The sequence below is a fragment of the Cucurbita pepo genome, chromosome 7 (genome assembly GCF_057944985.1).
Source record: "Cucurbita pepo subsp. pepo isolate OVF chromosome 7, ASM5794498v1, whole genome shotgun sequence".
NCBI classification, from domain to species: Eukaryota; Viridiplantae; Streptophyta; class Magnoliopsida; order Cucurbitales; family Cucurbitaceae; genus Cucurbita; species Cucurbita pepo.
In genome coordinates, this window is record NC_141804.1 from 1,540,660 (window position 1) to 1,557,122 (window position 16,463).

General features: G+C 40.3%; 2 protein-coding genes across 7 annotated transcripts; both read right to left on the reverse strand.

Annotated features, from left to right (window-relative positions):
* Positions 1-278: 278 nt before the first annotated feature.
* On the reverse strand, positions 279-10,244 carry LOC111798592 (ubiquitin carboxyl-terminal hydrolase 26). Of its 5 annotated transcripts, none has more exons than XM_023681836.2 (15): positions 10,103-10,244; positions 9,507-9,604; positions 8,828-9,424; positions 8,397-8,652; positions 7,499-8,253; positions 7,231-7,339; positions 6,900-7,078; positions 6,118-6,402; positions 5,836-6,043; positions 5,695-5,763; positions 4,367-4,573; positions 3,273-3,536; positions 2,690-2,831; positions 1,138-1,319; positions 279-599 (listed from the first exon to the last, which is right to left on the reverse strand). In XM_023681836.2, exons 2-14 carry the CDS (start codon positions 9,584-9,586, stop codon positions 1,225-1,227), a joined length of 3,246 nt encoding a protein of 1,081 aa, XP_023537604.2. In that variant the 5' UTR covers positions 9,587-9,604; positions 10,103-10,244; the 3' UTR covers positions 279-599; positions 1,138-1,224. The 5 variants fall into 5 exon arrangements, with proteins under 5 accessions (XP_023537604.2, XP_086981513.1, XP_023537605.2 ...); XM_023681837.2 differs by lacking the exon at positions 279-599 and adding an exon at positions 664-948; XM_087125386.1 differs by lacking the exon at positions 279-599 and adding an exon at positions 664-992.
* A 550-nt stretch (positions 10,245-10,794) lies between these two features.
* LOC111799031 (uncharacterized) lies at positions 10,795-15,874 on the reverse strand. Of its 2 annotated transcripts, XM_023682413.2 has the most exons (4): positions 15,652-15,874; positions 15,426-15,559; positions 15,009-15,203; positions 10,795-13,900 (listed from the first exon to the last, which is right to left on the reverse strand). In XM_023682413.2, the coding sequence occupies exons 1-4, from the start codon at positions 15,664-15,666 to the stop codon at positions 12,481-12,483; spliced, it is 1,764 nt and encodes a 587-aa protein (XP_023538181.2). In that variant the 5' UTR covers positions 15,667-15,874; the 3' UTR covers positions 10,795-12,480. The 2 variants fall into 2 exon arrangements, with proteins under 2 accessions (XP_023538181.2, XP_023538182.2); XM_023682414.2 differs by lacking the exon at positions 15,652-15,874 and having other exon boundaries at positions 15,352-15,486.
* Positions 15,875-16,463: the final 589 nt, after the last annotated feature.

Sequence of the window (16,463 nt, forward strand, 5' to 3'; positions counted from 1 at the left end):
CAAATGGGTCTTAAGATTTCAAGTTCCAAGTATAAAATCTCACAAATTCCAAGCCCTCACAAAGCTCGAGCTTTGCTATAAGCTTCTTGAACCGCATTTCATATAGAATCACTCAACCAATTCAACAAGTTCCTTTCTTGATGTAAACATTGTGGTCGTTTTTGGAAGAACTAAACTTGAAGGTAATCCAAATCCGTTCATCAACAATCTCTATTTTACCGAATAGAATTGTTCCTAATCCCATGTCGGGAGGGTACGGTCGGGTAGACAAGAAGAACTACAGAGAAAAGGTCCTCATCTTATTCTCGCCTGAAATCTTGTAGAAGAAAGGACTTGTACACTGTAATGTGCATCATTATCACTAAAACATTTTACATCATGTAAAGGAGCAATCAGCAAATTCAAATCTCAACATGATATACAGCTAATGTACGTGAAGAGTGTAAGGTAAACTAATGACTAGCACTGTGGTTGGGAATCAATCAAAACATAAAATCACAAAACCTGCAGCGTTGTCTGTCGTCGTCGTCGTTTTTCTTTCGCGCTTCCAAAGCATCGTCCAGCAAATCCCACAGTCCAGCATTTCATGTCTTCCTCCTCTGTTAAAAGAAAGCACAAAGTTCCAATATATATGCACTTTGCAATCTGAACAACACGACTAACTCGGTTCGAAAATGGATGCATAGAGCGGAGCAGAAATTCAAGCATATGGTTATTACACGATCCATCCAACAAAAAGAAGATTATAAGATCCTAAAACATAGATGCAAAAGAGGGCAAACGATACTTATAATTTTTTAATAGAAACCCGTCCTATGGAGGTTTGAACATTGCTTTCCCGGAACAGTAAGCTGTCTGGTAAACAACACTCCCTTTCAATCAAGGATATTATGCTTTTCCGGTGAACAAGGCTGCACAGCCTATGCTTTGCAAGCCTATCACGATCGACTGTTTCAACCAGATAGTTTATTCATGAGAAAGAGTTCTCACACCTAAGAGAAGTCGATCCTTTTGATTAGGGAGGTCCAATCAAACTTAAAGGAGGTTCCAAGATTTGAAATATTCAGAATCACTCGCACAATGCAAAAAGATAGAAATAAAAAGACATGGAAAAGAAACGAAAAAGGTACAACTTACATCAAAACGCTGTAGTTGTTTTTCCTCGTTACGAACATCTACAAAATTTGCAAATACGCCGCAGGCACCCTCAAAGTTTGGTGCTTCTTAAACGACTTCAGATGAAACGTTAGCAGCCAAAAGCGTTCCACGAAACCCTTTCTCGGTATGTTGCATGTTCATTTTATGATCAGAGAGTTCATCTGTCCATGACATCAAGCATACAAGTTTAGGACATCAACAACCACCTTTTTTTAAGATACGAGACCGATTAGCATAAGAAATTATCGAAAACCTATAAGAACGCTAAGATCGCTGTAAGACGCGTTGCTGGCGGCTACAAGCATAAATGGCAGTACAAGAAAGTGTATTACTTTGTTAGAAGAGCAGGGATAACAGCCACTCACTGTCTACAGTAAGTCATCTATGCCTCAAAAAAGATCTAAGGATGCAGAAGATTCCAGTTACATAATTGGGACGACGCTAGATCACGAGACGGTTAAGTTATTGACGGGTCCTCAGTGAATCTCAAGAATTCAGTGAGCAGGCAAACATACAGAGTTAGTGTATCTAAAATCACCTACTTCATGAAAATGGTCAAAACTCAAATCTAGAATGTGAGATCCTATGTCGAATGGATAGGAGAACAAAACATTCTTTATAAGTGTGTGGAAACCTCTTCCTACCGCGTTTTAAAAACTTTGAGGGGAAGCCCGGAAGGAAAAGCTCAAAGAGGACAATATCGGCTAGCGGTGAGCTTGGGCTGTTGCAAATGGTATCAAAGTCAGATATTGGGCAGTGTGCTAGCAAGGACGTTGGGCTCCGAAGGAAGTGGATTGTGAGATCCCACATCAGTTGGGGAGGGAAATGAATCATTCTTTATAAGAGTGTGGAAACCTCTCCCTAATAGACGTGTTTTAAAAACCTTGAGGGGAAGCCCAGAAGGGAAAGCTCAAAGAGGACATTATCCACTAGCGGTGGGCTTAGGCTGTTACAAATGGTATCAAAGCCAGACATCGAGTGATGTGTCAGCAAAGACGCTGGGTCCCCAAGGGGAGTGGATTGTGAGATCCCACATCGATTGGAGAAGGAAACGAAGCATTCCTTATAAGGGTGTGGAAACCTCTCCCTAGTAGACCTTGAGGTGAAGCCCAAAAGGGAAAGCTCAAAGAGGACATTATCTACTAGCGGTGTGCTTAGGCTGTTACAAATGGTATCAGAGCCAGACATTGGGCGATGTGCCAGCAAGGACGCTAGGTCCCTAAGGAAGGTGGATTGTGAGATCCCACATCGGTTGGAGAAGGGAACGAAGCATTCCTTATAAGGGTGTGGAAACCTCTCCCTACCAGACGCGTTTCAAAAACCTTAAGGGAAAGCTCGAAAGGGAAAGCTCAAAGAGGACAATATCTGCTAGCGGTGAGCTTGGACTGTCACATAGAATCACCGTACACTCTTTTCTTTCTACAGGAATGCTTGTTTTCTTATCACTTTTCAGTTTATAATCTTCCCTTGTTTCCATGATGAGCTTATACTTGAATTTGTGCAACAATTTGAGCAAGAAAATTGTAATTACCAGCAATATCTCGATGTTCATGAATCTCGGAATCCATTACCCATAGTTTGTCCCCAGGAAATATGTTCTTGTCAGCCAGAGTATCAGTTTCCCCATCAATTATCCTACTACCTTTGCGAAGTATCTGGTTTTCCTTCACAACCTGCAAAAACCAGTTTCGACGTGAATTCATAACATAAAACATCGATTTCCCTCGTTTTTAGCTCGTACATACTTTATAACATCTTATTTGAAACATCAAAAGTACACCATAGATCTAAAAAACTGCATTAAGAAGTGTACAAAAGGACATCTGGACCAGTATTAGAACGAGCACTCCAAGCTGCGACACGGTACCTCGTTCGTTACTTCCCCCTAATTAGTTTGTTCCCCTTCGAGTTCGTTTTCAGAGCCAAAATTTTCCAAAAAGGGAAGGAGAGAGTCTAAGTTTTCCCCACCTAAGTGTCTTAAAAGATTAAAAATAGGTTATCTCTAGATCTGTAAGTTTATCATTTGTATAAACATGCAAGACAACATGGAGCATAAAAGATAGTTTCAGCAAACCAATTCAATTGTCATATGCATTCTGTTCTGAAAAGCTTACCCCAAAACATTCCCATATCATCATTTTTAGCTGGTACACTGAAGTCGAACCAGACACTTTTAGATTAACGAAATTCCCCGAGTTTGTCTTCCTTGCACGCTTTGAGATTCGACGATCTGGATCAAAAGTGGACTCGGGAGCTTCCAAAATTGATTTGGGTGCTTCCTTCCCACGAGCAAAGTACACGCAAATATCCTCGCCGATATAGTTTAGTTTCTGCATTAGCTCGCAACTTTCTCGTTCTCCTATACATTCTTCACATACCTGTACTCCATAGACAGACCACTTTAGGACCAATGAAGCAAGCAAGAATTTTGGAATGTTTTGGAAGGAAGCTTAGTGCAATGTGGTCAGTGGCTAAAACACTTTTGTGAGAAATTTGGTTAGAGTAATTGAAGAACTTTTGGTGTAACGGTCCAAGCCCACCCCGCTAGCAGATATTGTCCTCTTTAGGCTTTCCCTTCTGGGCTTCCCCTCAAGGCTTTAAAACGCGTCTTCTAGGGAAAGGTTTTCACACCCTTATAAAGAATGCTTCGTTCTCCTCTCCAACCGATGTGCGATCTCATAATCCACCCCCCTTCAGAGCCAGTGCCCTCACTAGTGGAGGGTCCCACATCGATTGGAGAGAGAAACGAGTGCTAGTAAGGATGCTAAGCCCCGAAGGGGGGTTGATTGTGAGATCCCACATCGGATGGGGAGGAGAACAAAACATTCTACAAGGGTGTGGAAACCTCTTCGTAGCAGACGCGTTTTAAAGCCTTGAGGGGAAGCCTAAAGAGAACAATATCTGCTAACGGTGGGCTTGGACCGTTACATTTGAAACGTTTTAAGAAGCCTGTACGAATCTTTGAAATTTGTTTGGTTTATAATTTCTTCTACGTGTTTTCTCTAAAGCTGTAGCAAATGTTTCTCCCGCCTGTTCAATGGAAATAAAAGAGATTTTTCATGAACTTCTTTGGCCCTGGGCTTGGGAGGATATCTTATCATCTCTCCCTTCTATACATTTAATTTAGTTTGATGAAAAACTTATCTTTTTATGAACAAATTTTACAATTAACCCATGAAATGGAAACAGATTTCGGATTCAGAATTACCTCGGGATCAGTCTTAAGTAGAAGTTGTTTGAAGTCGCCATTGCTAACTTCATCATTGGAGTCGAGATGCTCTGAGGACCCGTCCATGTCGTTCCCTACACAACTACTCGACTCAATCACGGCAGAAATGCAGCATGCCTCGCTACCGTCCCACTCTTCACTGAAGCATTTCCAATCGTTCTCTGAAATGATTGTTAAAACATCTGCCTAAAGTTGAGGCACAAAAAAGAAAGACGTAAAAAAATATGAAATGTAAAGGCATAGATTGTTTTTTACTTCATAAGATTTATAATCGCGTGATTGGGCATGAAGGCATAGAAACTTTTAGAAATTGTTTAGGAAAAGTCACAGTTATGATTACAAAACAAAGGGAAGAAACAGCCCAAGCCTACCGCTAGCAGATGTTGTCCGCTTTGGCCCATTACGAATAGCCGTCAGTCTCATGATTTTAAAACACATCTGCTAAGAAGAGGTTTCCACACCCTTACAAGGAATGCTTCGTTCTCCTCTCCAACCGACATGGGATCTCACAATCTACCCCCCTTGGGGGCTAGTGTCCTCGTTGGCACATTGCCTGGTGTCTGGCTCTAATACCATTAGTAACAGCTCAAGCCCACCGCTAGCAGATATTGTCCGCTTTGACCTATTACGTATCGTCGTCAACCTTACAATTTTAAAACATATCTGCTAGGGAGAGGTTTCCACACCCTTATAATGCTTCGTTCCCCTCTTCAACCAATGTGAGATCTCACAATCCACCTCTCTTGGGGGGGGGGGGAGGGGGAGGGGGCAGTGTCTGACTCTGATACCATTTGTAACAGCTTAAGCTCATTGCTAGCAGATATTGTCCGCTTTGGCCTGTTACATATCACCATCAGCCTCACGGTTTTAGAACGCGTCTGCTAGGGAAAGGTTTCCACATTCTTATAAGAAATGTTTTGTTCCCCTCTCCAACCGACGTGGGATCTCACAATCCACCCCCCTTGGGGATTAGCGTCCTTGCTGGCACATCGCCCCGCGTCTGGCTCTAATACCATTTGTAACAGCCCAAGCCCACCGCTAGCAGATATTATCTGCTTTGGCCTGTTACATATCACCGTCAGCCTCACAGTTTTAAAACGCGTATGCTAGGGAGAGGTTTCCATATCCTTATAAAGAATGTTTCGTTCCCCTCTCCAACCGATGTGGGATCTCACATTAAAAATGATAAAATTAAATAAACAAAAACAAAACAAAATGATGTTGCAAAGGAAGACGATTGATGAATTTAACAAGCAGCATAGAAAAAAACGAGTTCGCATTCAAATAAACTCGAGCAGTATACGTACATGGGACTTCTGCTGCACCGTACCACGTTTGTAGATCAGGTCAGGAGGTCTTTCAAGGAGGCGTGAATGCTGCATCCAAATATATGTTCGAGTCAAATTGCTGCAATTACTCGAAAATTAAGAAATGAAAAATCTTATTACCTTTTCACACCTCAGAAAATTGATCACACCATCCAAATTTTCCGGCTTCTCTACAAATGAAGCACTCTTTCCACTTGCATTGATGTAGTTTCTCCACTTTGAAAGCCACAATGTAGGAACCAAATAATAGTTGCAATACAGAGAAAGTGGAATTAACTTTCCAACGGCTAGTTTTTCGTGATTTTGTCGCTGTTTAAGCTTCACTCCTCTGAAAGATAAAACGTGTTAAGTAATTCTTCGAGCGAATCGACCACAAAGTTCACTTGAACATAATGAAATGACCTTATAGAATCTTCCATGACTGCCACTTCAGATAATTCCTCACTGCACAGAGAACATTGTCTTGCATCTGAGGGAAAAGTTGGAAGCCCTCTAGGATCATCAGGTTTTACAGTAATAGCATCTTCATGTATGAAAAACCAGAGTTCGTCTGGAACCAGCACTCGTTTAGCTCCAGCAGCTTGCTCGGGCAAAAGTTGTCCATGAGGACACCTTATCGAGGCTGTTGGTTCGGAATCAGCTTCGGAAGGAGCATCAAGAATTTTCCTTTTAGCCCATTGTTGCAACCTACAAGTATGAGAAATAAACATGATTTGACTCAGAGATCATGAGTACTACATAGAAGGTTCTGGCTCAATAGTGTTTCAATTGGTAGTCTACTTCATCCCTTGATTTCTCTACAGGTCGTCCCACGGAGCATGGACATCTCCAAAATGAAGAGGCTCCTTGTTAGGGAGGTTCCGATCGACATACAAGAACAAGAACGTTCCGATCAGCATACAAGTTTATCGAAGGTGGGGCATTCCACTCCCTCTTCTGTTTATTTCATCTCTTCGACGAAATAGTTTCGTACTCCAAAGATAGTAATATACAAGCTTTAAGATGGAGAGAAGAAACGAGAAACGGTAACGGTCGTGAAAGTAGCTAAATTGCAGGTAAGAAAATGAAATCAGCATATCACAAGGCCACAAGTTTGAACACTCAAGCAAGAAGCAAGTCAAATTTCTAATGAACCATCAACTAAGCAGCATGATAAGATTGTCCCAAGAATTTTGAAACAATACCATGTCCTGGAAACAAAATATGTTCCATCTGGATAATTGCCCAAAAGCGCAGCTAACGCAATTTCTTTCATTGATATTCTTCGGTCCCGGTAGCTGTCGGCACAAACTACGTTTCGAGCACCAGAAATAAGGCAATCCATACAGATATCTTCATTGGTCAATTTGGGACCCCCACCATACTAAATTTTACAAAACAGCAGTCAGCCATATAAAAAAAAGCAAATTCAGGGTAAAAAGAACGTCAAGAACAATCACACGAGGATGAAACCCTGAGGCTAACGAGAGATAAACCGACGCATAGAATTCTTTACGGAGCAATTTAAGCGCATACCTTGGAGAATAGCTTGTCCCAAGCCTTGATGGACAATCTCTTTATACATGTTACCTTTGACATTGGAACTTTTCCATGCAAACACTGTATGGGTGAATTATCAAGAATGCTGCAAACCATAACAAAGGAAGGGGTAACAAATTAAAAGAAGTTAGATATCACTGGAAGTTGTCAAGAAGAAGCACTAGCACATGACCATCCAGCAAGCCAAAAGGACAGAAACTAGAACAATTTCAATGATCAGTACAAATATTATTTCTGTACTTACGGTGGGGAGACCTTATCAGCCCACTGGCGAAGCCAATTTACGGAAATCCAACAAAAGGGTTCGTCGAGCGAGTGAACAGGGGCTTCAGACAAAATCGATCGGACCTCCTGTCTACGATCATTGATACAACCCAGTTCAGCTTCCTTCTTCGATTCATATTCTTGGCAAGCTATCACATGCGATTCGTTTACACTACTTATCTCATCACACAAATGTGATGGAAGAGACAAGCCATCCTTGAAAGGAACCATGTTACCTTCTACTTCTTTATTGTTAACATTAGAGCTAGTCACTTTGTTTGTGTTCTTTCCCATGCACCTTAAATTATACATCAGCATGTAGGCATCATTAGATGAAAAGACGTCAGTAGGACAACTAATACCAGATTCTGTTGATTGCTGAAGAATCCCGTTCGTTCGATTCCTTTCAGCAGTAACATTTACTTCTTCCTTGGAAACCAACGGAACGGCTAACTCAGTTCGAACAGATTTAGAATTAGCATTTGATGATTTTTCTCCAAATGGATGATATCCTAATTTGGAAACGTGTTCGTCGTCAAATTCCCACCACTGCCCTGTATTTTCATCCTTGATGTGAGCTACGTAATGGCCGCTGTTGACAGCAGTTCCTCTGTGAATCAGAACGGCCGACAAGTGATATATTGATTCAGACTGAGAAGACTCAGCTAGCCGTTCCCGCATATCTAACACTTCAGGAAAATAAAAGGCAGATGTGATTTTCTTCTTTGTTGTAGTCTGCTGACACAAAACAAAAATAACGATCAAACCCGAAGGAAAAGTTCGAACCAAACATAGCCAAAAGTCAGTGACAAACAGCTTATATCAATAGTCAATGGTTTTATCAAAAAGCAATAAAGAGATGTTATGATTTTCAGTACCTTTGGAAGAAAAACGCATCGTTTAAGCTGAAAATTTAGAACGGGGGGCAGTGTACGTAGCTTGATACTGCGAGTCGCATTAACTCTTGATTTACATGACTCACAAAAATATTGATTATCACCATGAAGTTCTTCCACACTAAGATAATCGTCTAAACTCTCGTCTAAACTTTTCAAGCCAAGAACATTCAACTCCAATTCATAGAAGTCCTCCATTTTGGAAGAGGCTTCTGAATCCTTTCCGCAGTGTGAGCACCTAAATATGAAGCAAGATATCATTATCAACTTAAACTTGGATCAACTGAAACCTAGATTAAATTGTGCAAAGTAGTTAACAAATCCCGTTCATTGGATTCGATTCGCATGCATTATTAATTAGTAAAGCTATTGAGGTGTTGTAACTAGACTCTGGCAAAACAAATTCTACTTACGTAGTTACATGAGACACGCTTCCACGGAAAAGATCTTGAACAATAGTCTTTGCTTTAGAAACTTTCGAGTGACTCAAGCAATGCTCGAGCAGAGAAAGAAGCAACGTCAGGAACTCGTGACTATCCTGCTGAACTCCATTATCCAACTCCAGTGTTTTGATGAAAGGGAATGAATCCACATAAGCCATCTTACTCGCGTGCAGGAGAGCAAAGAGCCATACAAGCTGATCTAGAACTGGATTTTGTTTCAAAACATCCGACTCAATCGAAAAAATGCCTTCCCTGAAGCACTTGTTCATGTAGAGACACTGAAGGATACTATTAGCATAGCATGTCGCACCAAGATTCGTAAGACCAGCAGGAAAGTCGAGAGAAGTACGTTGATCCTTAGAAGGATCTGAACCAAGAGCTTGCACAATTTCTGACATCTTCTGCCATAGGCCAACCTTCCTGCTACCAGTAGGAGGTGGAATCAGCCCACAGAAACAATTCGGGTTATCCTTAGTATTCAACCGACATCCTTGACAACTCGGCTTCCAGATCATATAGAGCTGATTGATGTCATCGTCGGTCACTGCCCCAGATGAGTGAATTCTTCTGTAAATGATTAAACTCAATTCAAAACTCCTTAATACAGGTTCAAATCTGTGCAACAGATGGAAATCAAAATAACTATTACCTCAATATGTCGGAACTGTTATCGACATTGTCTTCTTGTTTATGCCTTTTGTTCTTACTACGAGTAGTTGGTCGGCTCATCGCGAGGACAAACTAATACTGATTACAGAAATAAACCCAGAACACCATTTCAACTCAATGTAGTATTCATAACATAGAATAGCATTTATATCACATAAACTTATATAACCAATAATCATCTATGTCAGATTAAAAATTGCACTTAGAAATATATGATGATTCACGAAGTTTGCAAAAACTTCAGCAACCAAAGCCAAGACTCTGCTAGAGTAAAGCACCCGCATGAACAAACCAAACCTACATCGAAATAGAGCCATTGGCACAAGCAAATTTCCCTCGAAAAGTACAGAGAAAGACAAGTTCCATTGGCACAAGAACAAGAACGCCCACAACATTCTGTACTTCAAATTTAAGGGAAAAGAAACATAAAACAATCAAATGGCAACGAAATGGAGTAAAATACGAATTGGGATTATTGCGCGCGAAGAAGAACAAAATAAAAGCAAACCCAGAAAAGAAAATCCAGTTCCATTAAAAGGGTAGCGATGATCTTAAGCAAAGAATTGAGAGGTTTACCAGGAAGTGGAGAAGCTTGGTGTGAGCTGAAGGTAGAAGAAGATCATCGAAGGAAGAAGGGCATGAAATTAGGTGAAAAAACAAAAGCTATGTACCGGTGATTGGAGTTTGTAAGGCAGCAATTGTTTGGATTAATTTGAGAAGAAATTATGTTGTGGCATTGTTTACTGTGATGAATTATGAAAAAATAGTGACGAAAAAGGGAAAAGAGAGGTTATGAAAAAATAGTGACGAAAAAGGGAAAAGAGAGGTTGCAGGGTCTGTGAAGGGTGGGGGTCAGACCGGTCAGAGGAACAGAACGGACTTCAGGAGAGAGAGAGAGAGAGAGAGAGAGAGAGAGAGGACGGCGTTTGAGAGGGACAACTGTACATTTCTTTTCCAATTTTCCCATTTCTTGTAAAAAATTGGATTTCGAGGCTTCTACAAATGGGTCGGGTCGGGTCGGGTCGGGTCGTTGCGGGTTTCACCGTCTTAATTTCATTTTTTTCCTCTTATTTTTCATATACGTCATATTTTGGAATTTAAAAAATAAATGAAGTTTATCCAATCGAATTATGACGTCATTATTATATTTTTTTTCCCACTCTTTTTTAAAGGATTCTTTGAATGAACAATACATTCAGAATGAACAATATATTTGTGAATGGTACATTTTAAATGATGCACAATAAGAAATGAAATATCATGTGAGGTTAAGAAACTCGATAAGGGAAGTAATTTCTCTCAACGTCATATAGACAATATTAGTAGAGGATGCTCCTCACGATGTGCCAATATAGCTCGTTGAGAGAATGAGCATCTCCCGACTTTTTGATCGCTCGTAAATACGATGTTAAGAAATAGCTAACTTCTCCTAACGCCGCACTAGTTTGAACGGCATTAAGAAAAGTTTGTTTTAAGCCCCTCTCGCTTCTATCACAATAGTTATGAACAACTTCATATTGTCCCTTTCAAATGATTTATTAAAAATCATTTTCACTGTTAAACGTAATTTTGATCGAAATTACTTCAAATCAAACCTATCAAACATGTTGAAACAGAACAGTAAGAGGAATCCTTGGCAGTATACCCATTGCTACTGAAAACAGTCCTCCAAACTTTAGGGAGAACAACACGAGTCATTGGCCCGATAGCCCTGGCGCAATATCCCCCCCATTGCCCCGACTTAGCACGACATTTCATCGCCATCTCCTGTACATGTCCTCTGAAGACGAAACTTACTCCCTACACACGCCCTCTGATCCATCCAAGTACCAAACGAACTCGAACATATGCATTGAATGTCTTCTTTTCTAGATTCCTTCAGTTTGGGGTGAGCTGAACGTCGGAATGCGATTAGAAGGTAGGCTGGACAGAGGAAAAGAACAAGTCGACTCCATTATCGAGGGTCGAACGAACTCTCTTTCACCAACACCACCACAACTTCATTAACTTGTGTCACCAGTTTATCTCTAAAGTAATTGGCATCAACACTGTTACTCAAACCACGACTTTCTCTGTAGCATCGCCAGTGTTCCAGGCTTTGACAGCATACACCAAAGGCCAGTGTACTGCTAGATGGTCCCCTTAAGAGCAATGGCAGTGTAAGCGATAATGTACCGTATAATGAATACTTCGTCTCATTCAAGCTTCGAGATCAATGAAAGAAAACATAGTTTGTTTGCTACTCACCTTCGTCGTTCACCACTAACTCGACTGATCAGCAGTTTGATAAGGTGAGGATCTAACCATGTAGTAAGGAGTAACTCCACCACTTCGCATTATACAAATGAAAGTTACTGCATTCAATTACGGGTCACGTTATAATGTGCCTCAAGCTCCTCAATCACAATCCCGGCAGCATACTCGTTATAGAGCCCGACCTTCACAATTAGGCCAGGCATACACTTGTGCCACAGTTTCAAGTCTTATCCCATCAATGATGTTTCCTACAATAGGAGCCAAACAGCTTATAATTCATCTCCGAAACACTTTCCGAATCTGCTCCTCGCTTAGATGCTTACTGCTCAGGGTGTTGGATTTCTTGCACCATATGTGCTTAACACAGCAGTGAAGACAGTGAAAACAGTGATATTACTGCTGAGGGTGAGAGCCCTGGCTTCAATGATATTAACGCTTTGATATCCTGCTGTGCTTTCCATGAATCTTGGAATCATGACAATGTTATGCACATTGAGAAGACAACAGACTCCAAAATAGTGTACAAAGCATAGCATAGACGCTTACCTCGAGGAGGAGCACATCTGAAATGTCCACAAACAGAAGGCCGAATCGTTACTTGGTCGGTAAATGAGAACTAACGTCGATCTCCTATTATTCCGAGCCAAAATGGCAATAGTAGTGCTGTAATCTTGAATAATCTTGTGTTAAACAGCTCCTCAAGCCATTATTGTCATCCACCTTTGATAAAACTTAAATGCCATGTCAGGCTCTCCTATTCTACGGTACTTTTCAAAAATAACTTTAAATGGAACAATATCCATTGGCAAACCAGATTCATGCAACTTCATAAATAGATCTTCTGCCTCCTTCATTTCACCACACATACAGTGACCTCTTATTAGTTCGGTGTACGTTATCTTATCTGGTTCGTATCCCTTTCGCAGCATTTCATCATATAATTGAAGTGCAAAATGAATTTGTCCACACTTATAAGCACCACTTATCAATAAATTATAAGTAACAACGTCTGGAAAAAGACCCAACAAAACCATATCCTTTTTCAGAGAATAAGCATTAAATATGTTACCTCCTTTAATTTGTGCGTGAATCAACGCATTGAACGTAAATACGTTTGGTAGCACACCAGTGGTCAACATCTGATCCCTGATGGAGATCGCGTTGCTTAAATCTCCATACCTTCCATAACAATCAATTATCAGGTTCCAGATATGAGGCTCAGGAACCATTGATCTTTCTAACATGGAATGAAGAAACTCATTAGCTTTGATAACATCTCCACTAATGCATAGACCTTGAATAATCATTTTGTACGAAATTTGATCTGGAGAAACACCCATTCTTGACATGACATCATGGATATAGTACGCCTCGCCAAATTGGCCCTCTTTACAAAGATCACTGATTAGAGTGTTGAATGTAAAAATATCAGGAAGAAAACCCCTCTTAAGCATATCAACAATATAGCCGAGTGCAATTTTCTTGTCTCGATTCAAACAAAGCCCGTGAATAAGAACATTATATGCAACAGCATCGACCTTTGTCTTCTTTTCAACCATCTCATCCCATAAAGCAATAGCCTGCATCATATCTCCACTTTTAAAACAACCATCCATCAGAATAGTTGACGTGATTGCATCGTCCGTTGTCTTAATATCATCATCTAGGATATCTTCAAGAAGCTTCCAAGCATCGTCCAAGAGACCTCTCTTGCACAATGCATGTAAAAGTATGTTATAAGTGATTCTACTTGGCCTAATACCACCATTAGCCATCGTATAAAATAGGTCGAGAGCTTTATCCATATTCCTACAAAGGCAGAAACCCTTAATAATAATGTTGTATGTGGCACAATTGGGAGAAGGACCCATTTCTAACATTTCCCTAAAAAGAGACTCTGCGATCTCCATATCACAGTTTATGCACAGTCCATTCAGAAGATAATTGTGTGTAAGTAAATCAACAACAAAACCTTCCCTTATCAACTTTCTGCGAAGCAAAAGAGCTGCTCCTAACTTTCCTTTCAAACACAAATCCCTAACCATGAATGTGTAGTCAGGCTGAACGGCATCCACAATGCATTTCTGAAGACCCGACTTCGCTAAAGATATGCTTTCCCTGCATAATTTGAGGCATTCAACAGATTTTTACAAGATGGTACTTTGTAATCATTGAAGGCATAGAAAATCATTACAATTTGTCTGATATCACAAGACAATTGGAAAACTAATATATTCCATCAGTAGTCAACTTTTTTATTTTCTTATCCTCATTACAACAAGAAATAATAGTACATCAATAATTATGTCATTGAACTAAAATATCGATTAAGAATACTCAACTCTAAAGAAAGAAGCACTTAGCAGCAAAAAACTAATCCAGCTTAATTTGACTGAATATAAAGATGGATGTGAAATGACTCATTCCCCAGAAACTTAAATCAACTGACAATTGTTGTGTACTAATGAAGAAACACGGAGATTAAACGCGGAGGAACCCCGGTTCTTAGAATTCTCAGAATCGAAGCTTTCCCTTGGTTCCCACAAATTCCCTAAAACGTTAAGGAGGTGAGGCCCCCCTGACATACTCTTATCTTTCCTGTGCGTTCTCTTCAGCTAAACCTTCAATTCACGGTCACTGATTATAGCTTGAGTGCAATGTTGACTTGCAACAACTCGCATACTAAGGATAGTTCTATGCTCACTTAAGCACCTTCATTCGCCAAGAAGACAGTGATTTGAGCCCAGAAAATGTGCACTAGAGTATCTACTACTCATTTAATATAGAATTTCCCCAACCAGCTACTTCAGGATGCATAGGCTCGTAGAAAGAGTTGTGGTCGGTGCAAATAATTTGTGGTTGTCACGATATTTAAAGGACATAATCACTCCATACATTAAATAAGGTTTACCAATATTGTAACAGCTCAAGTCCACCGCTAGCAAATATTGTCCTATTTGGGCTTTCCCTTTCGAGCTTTCCCTTAAGGATTTTAAAACTTGTCTGCTAGGGGTAGATTTCCACACCCTTATAAAGAATGGTTGTTCTCCTCTCCAACCGATGTGGGATCTCACATATATGGTATTGTTCCTCAAATAGGCAGGATGGCTTTCATCTATCCATGCTCGCATTGAAGAATAGATGTTCGTGTACTGAGATTCTGAACTACCATACCCAATGAAAAAAAAATCTGATTAAATCATTAAAAAAGAAAAGCAAAAACCACCTCATAGCTTTCAAACGATCCAAACTACCCTTGAGCAGAGCGTCCAACACGTTGAAAACAGCCTGCGGATTTCCTTCGCCCTCAAAATTGTGCTTTTCTGAAAAGCAATCCGAGGATCTCAACTCGCAATTGTCATCGACGGTTGCCATCAAACTTTTAATGGCAGAGGGGAATGAATCCTCATCCTCGTTAGACCTATGAATGTAATGCCCAGAATAAGAAAGCGTAAAGAAGTTCACTGATTCAAAAACAGATCAAGCATTAAAGAAACAAGATGGTGTATTTGCACGAAGAAGATGCTCTCCATTTCTTAACATTAACAAACAAAAGGTCGATTAATTACTGTAAAGTCAATGAAGTTTCGCACTCCTTTCAGCCAAGGCAAACCAAAGACTCGAAGTGTGTAATCATTTTTACCTAGCCGCCTCCTCCATGTTAGGTCGGCCATACAAGATGGCGAACATCCGAGAAAAATCGCGTTTGAGGGAGTTAAGGGCTCCGTTCAAAAATCCAAGCACAATAATGTGGGACGGTGGCGACTCAATTGCTAACTGAGAACAACCAAAAATAACAAGTAAACACCATATAGGAAAATCTATGAACAGAGAAATGTGTGATAAAGGAAAGGTAGAGAATAACTCACCGCCGTAAACGCCATCCAGATTGCCAAATCTTCTGCTCTTGATTTCACTTTGTAGTCCGAAACAACGAAGAAAATACGGGATACAGAAAACCGAAGTTTCGACGATGCCAGTTGAGTCCAACGGCTGAGGCGAGGTTTCTGTAGCCGGCTGTGCTCCGCCGTCGCCCTCGTCGTCGTTCTAAGCAGACTGCAGTCCCATCCTTCCTCCCTTCGATTTGCTTTCAATTTTACATTTTCGGAAATTTCGCATTTTGCTATTGGGCCGGGCCCAATATCGATCGAGTTCGTTTAGCCTGGTTCAAAAACATTGGATCAGCCCAAGCCCAGTACCATTTATAACGGCCCAATCCCAAACCCATTGCTAATAGACACGGTTTACTTTACCCGTGCTTTCAGTCTCACGATTTTAAAACACGTATACTAGGAAGAGGTTTCCACATCCTTACAAGTAATGTTTCGTTCCCCTCTCTAACCAATGTGGGATCTCACAGTCTATGCATTCTAACTAGACGTGGCACAATAACTAAGTTAGTATTAAAAGTGAATCATGTACCGTATATGAATCTGACTCTACGTGACACAATATTACTGTTTAATGTTAATCGTGTACCATTAACGAGTTACTATTTAAGGTGAATCATGTACCCTTTACAAATCCAACCAGACATGACACAATATTCGACAACAAAAATTTTCGAACTAGATATCGCAAAATCATTAAAAAAAAAAAAAAAACATAGGCATGACATCGATCTACGTGTTTATACTAAAATTATAATTTAATTTGTATTAACACAAAGTCACGTGTAACC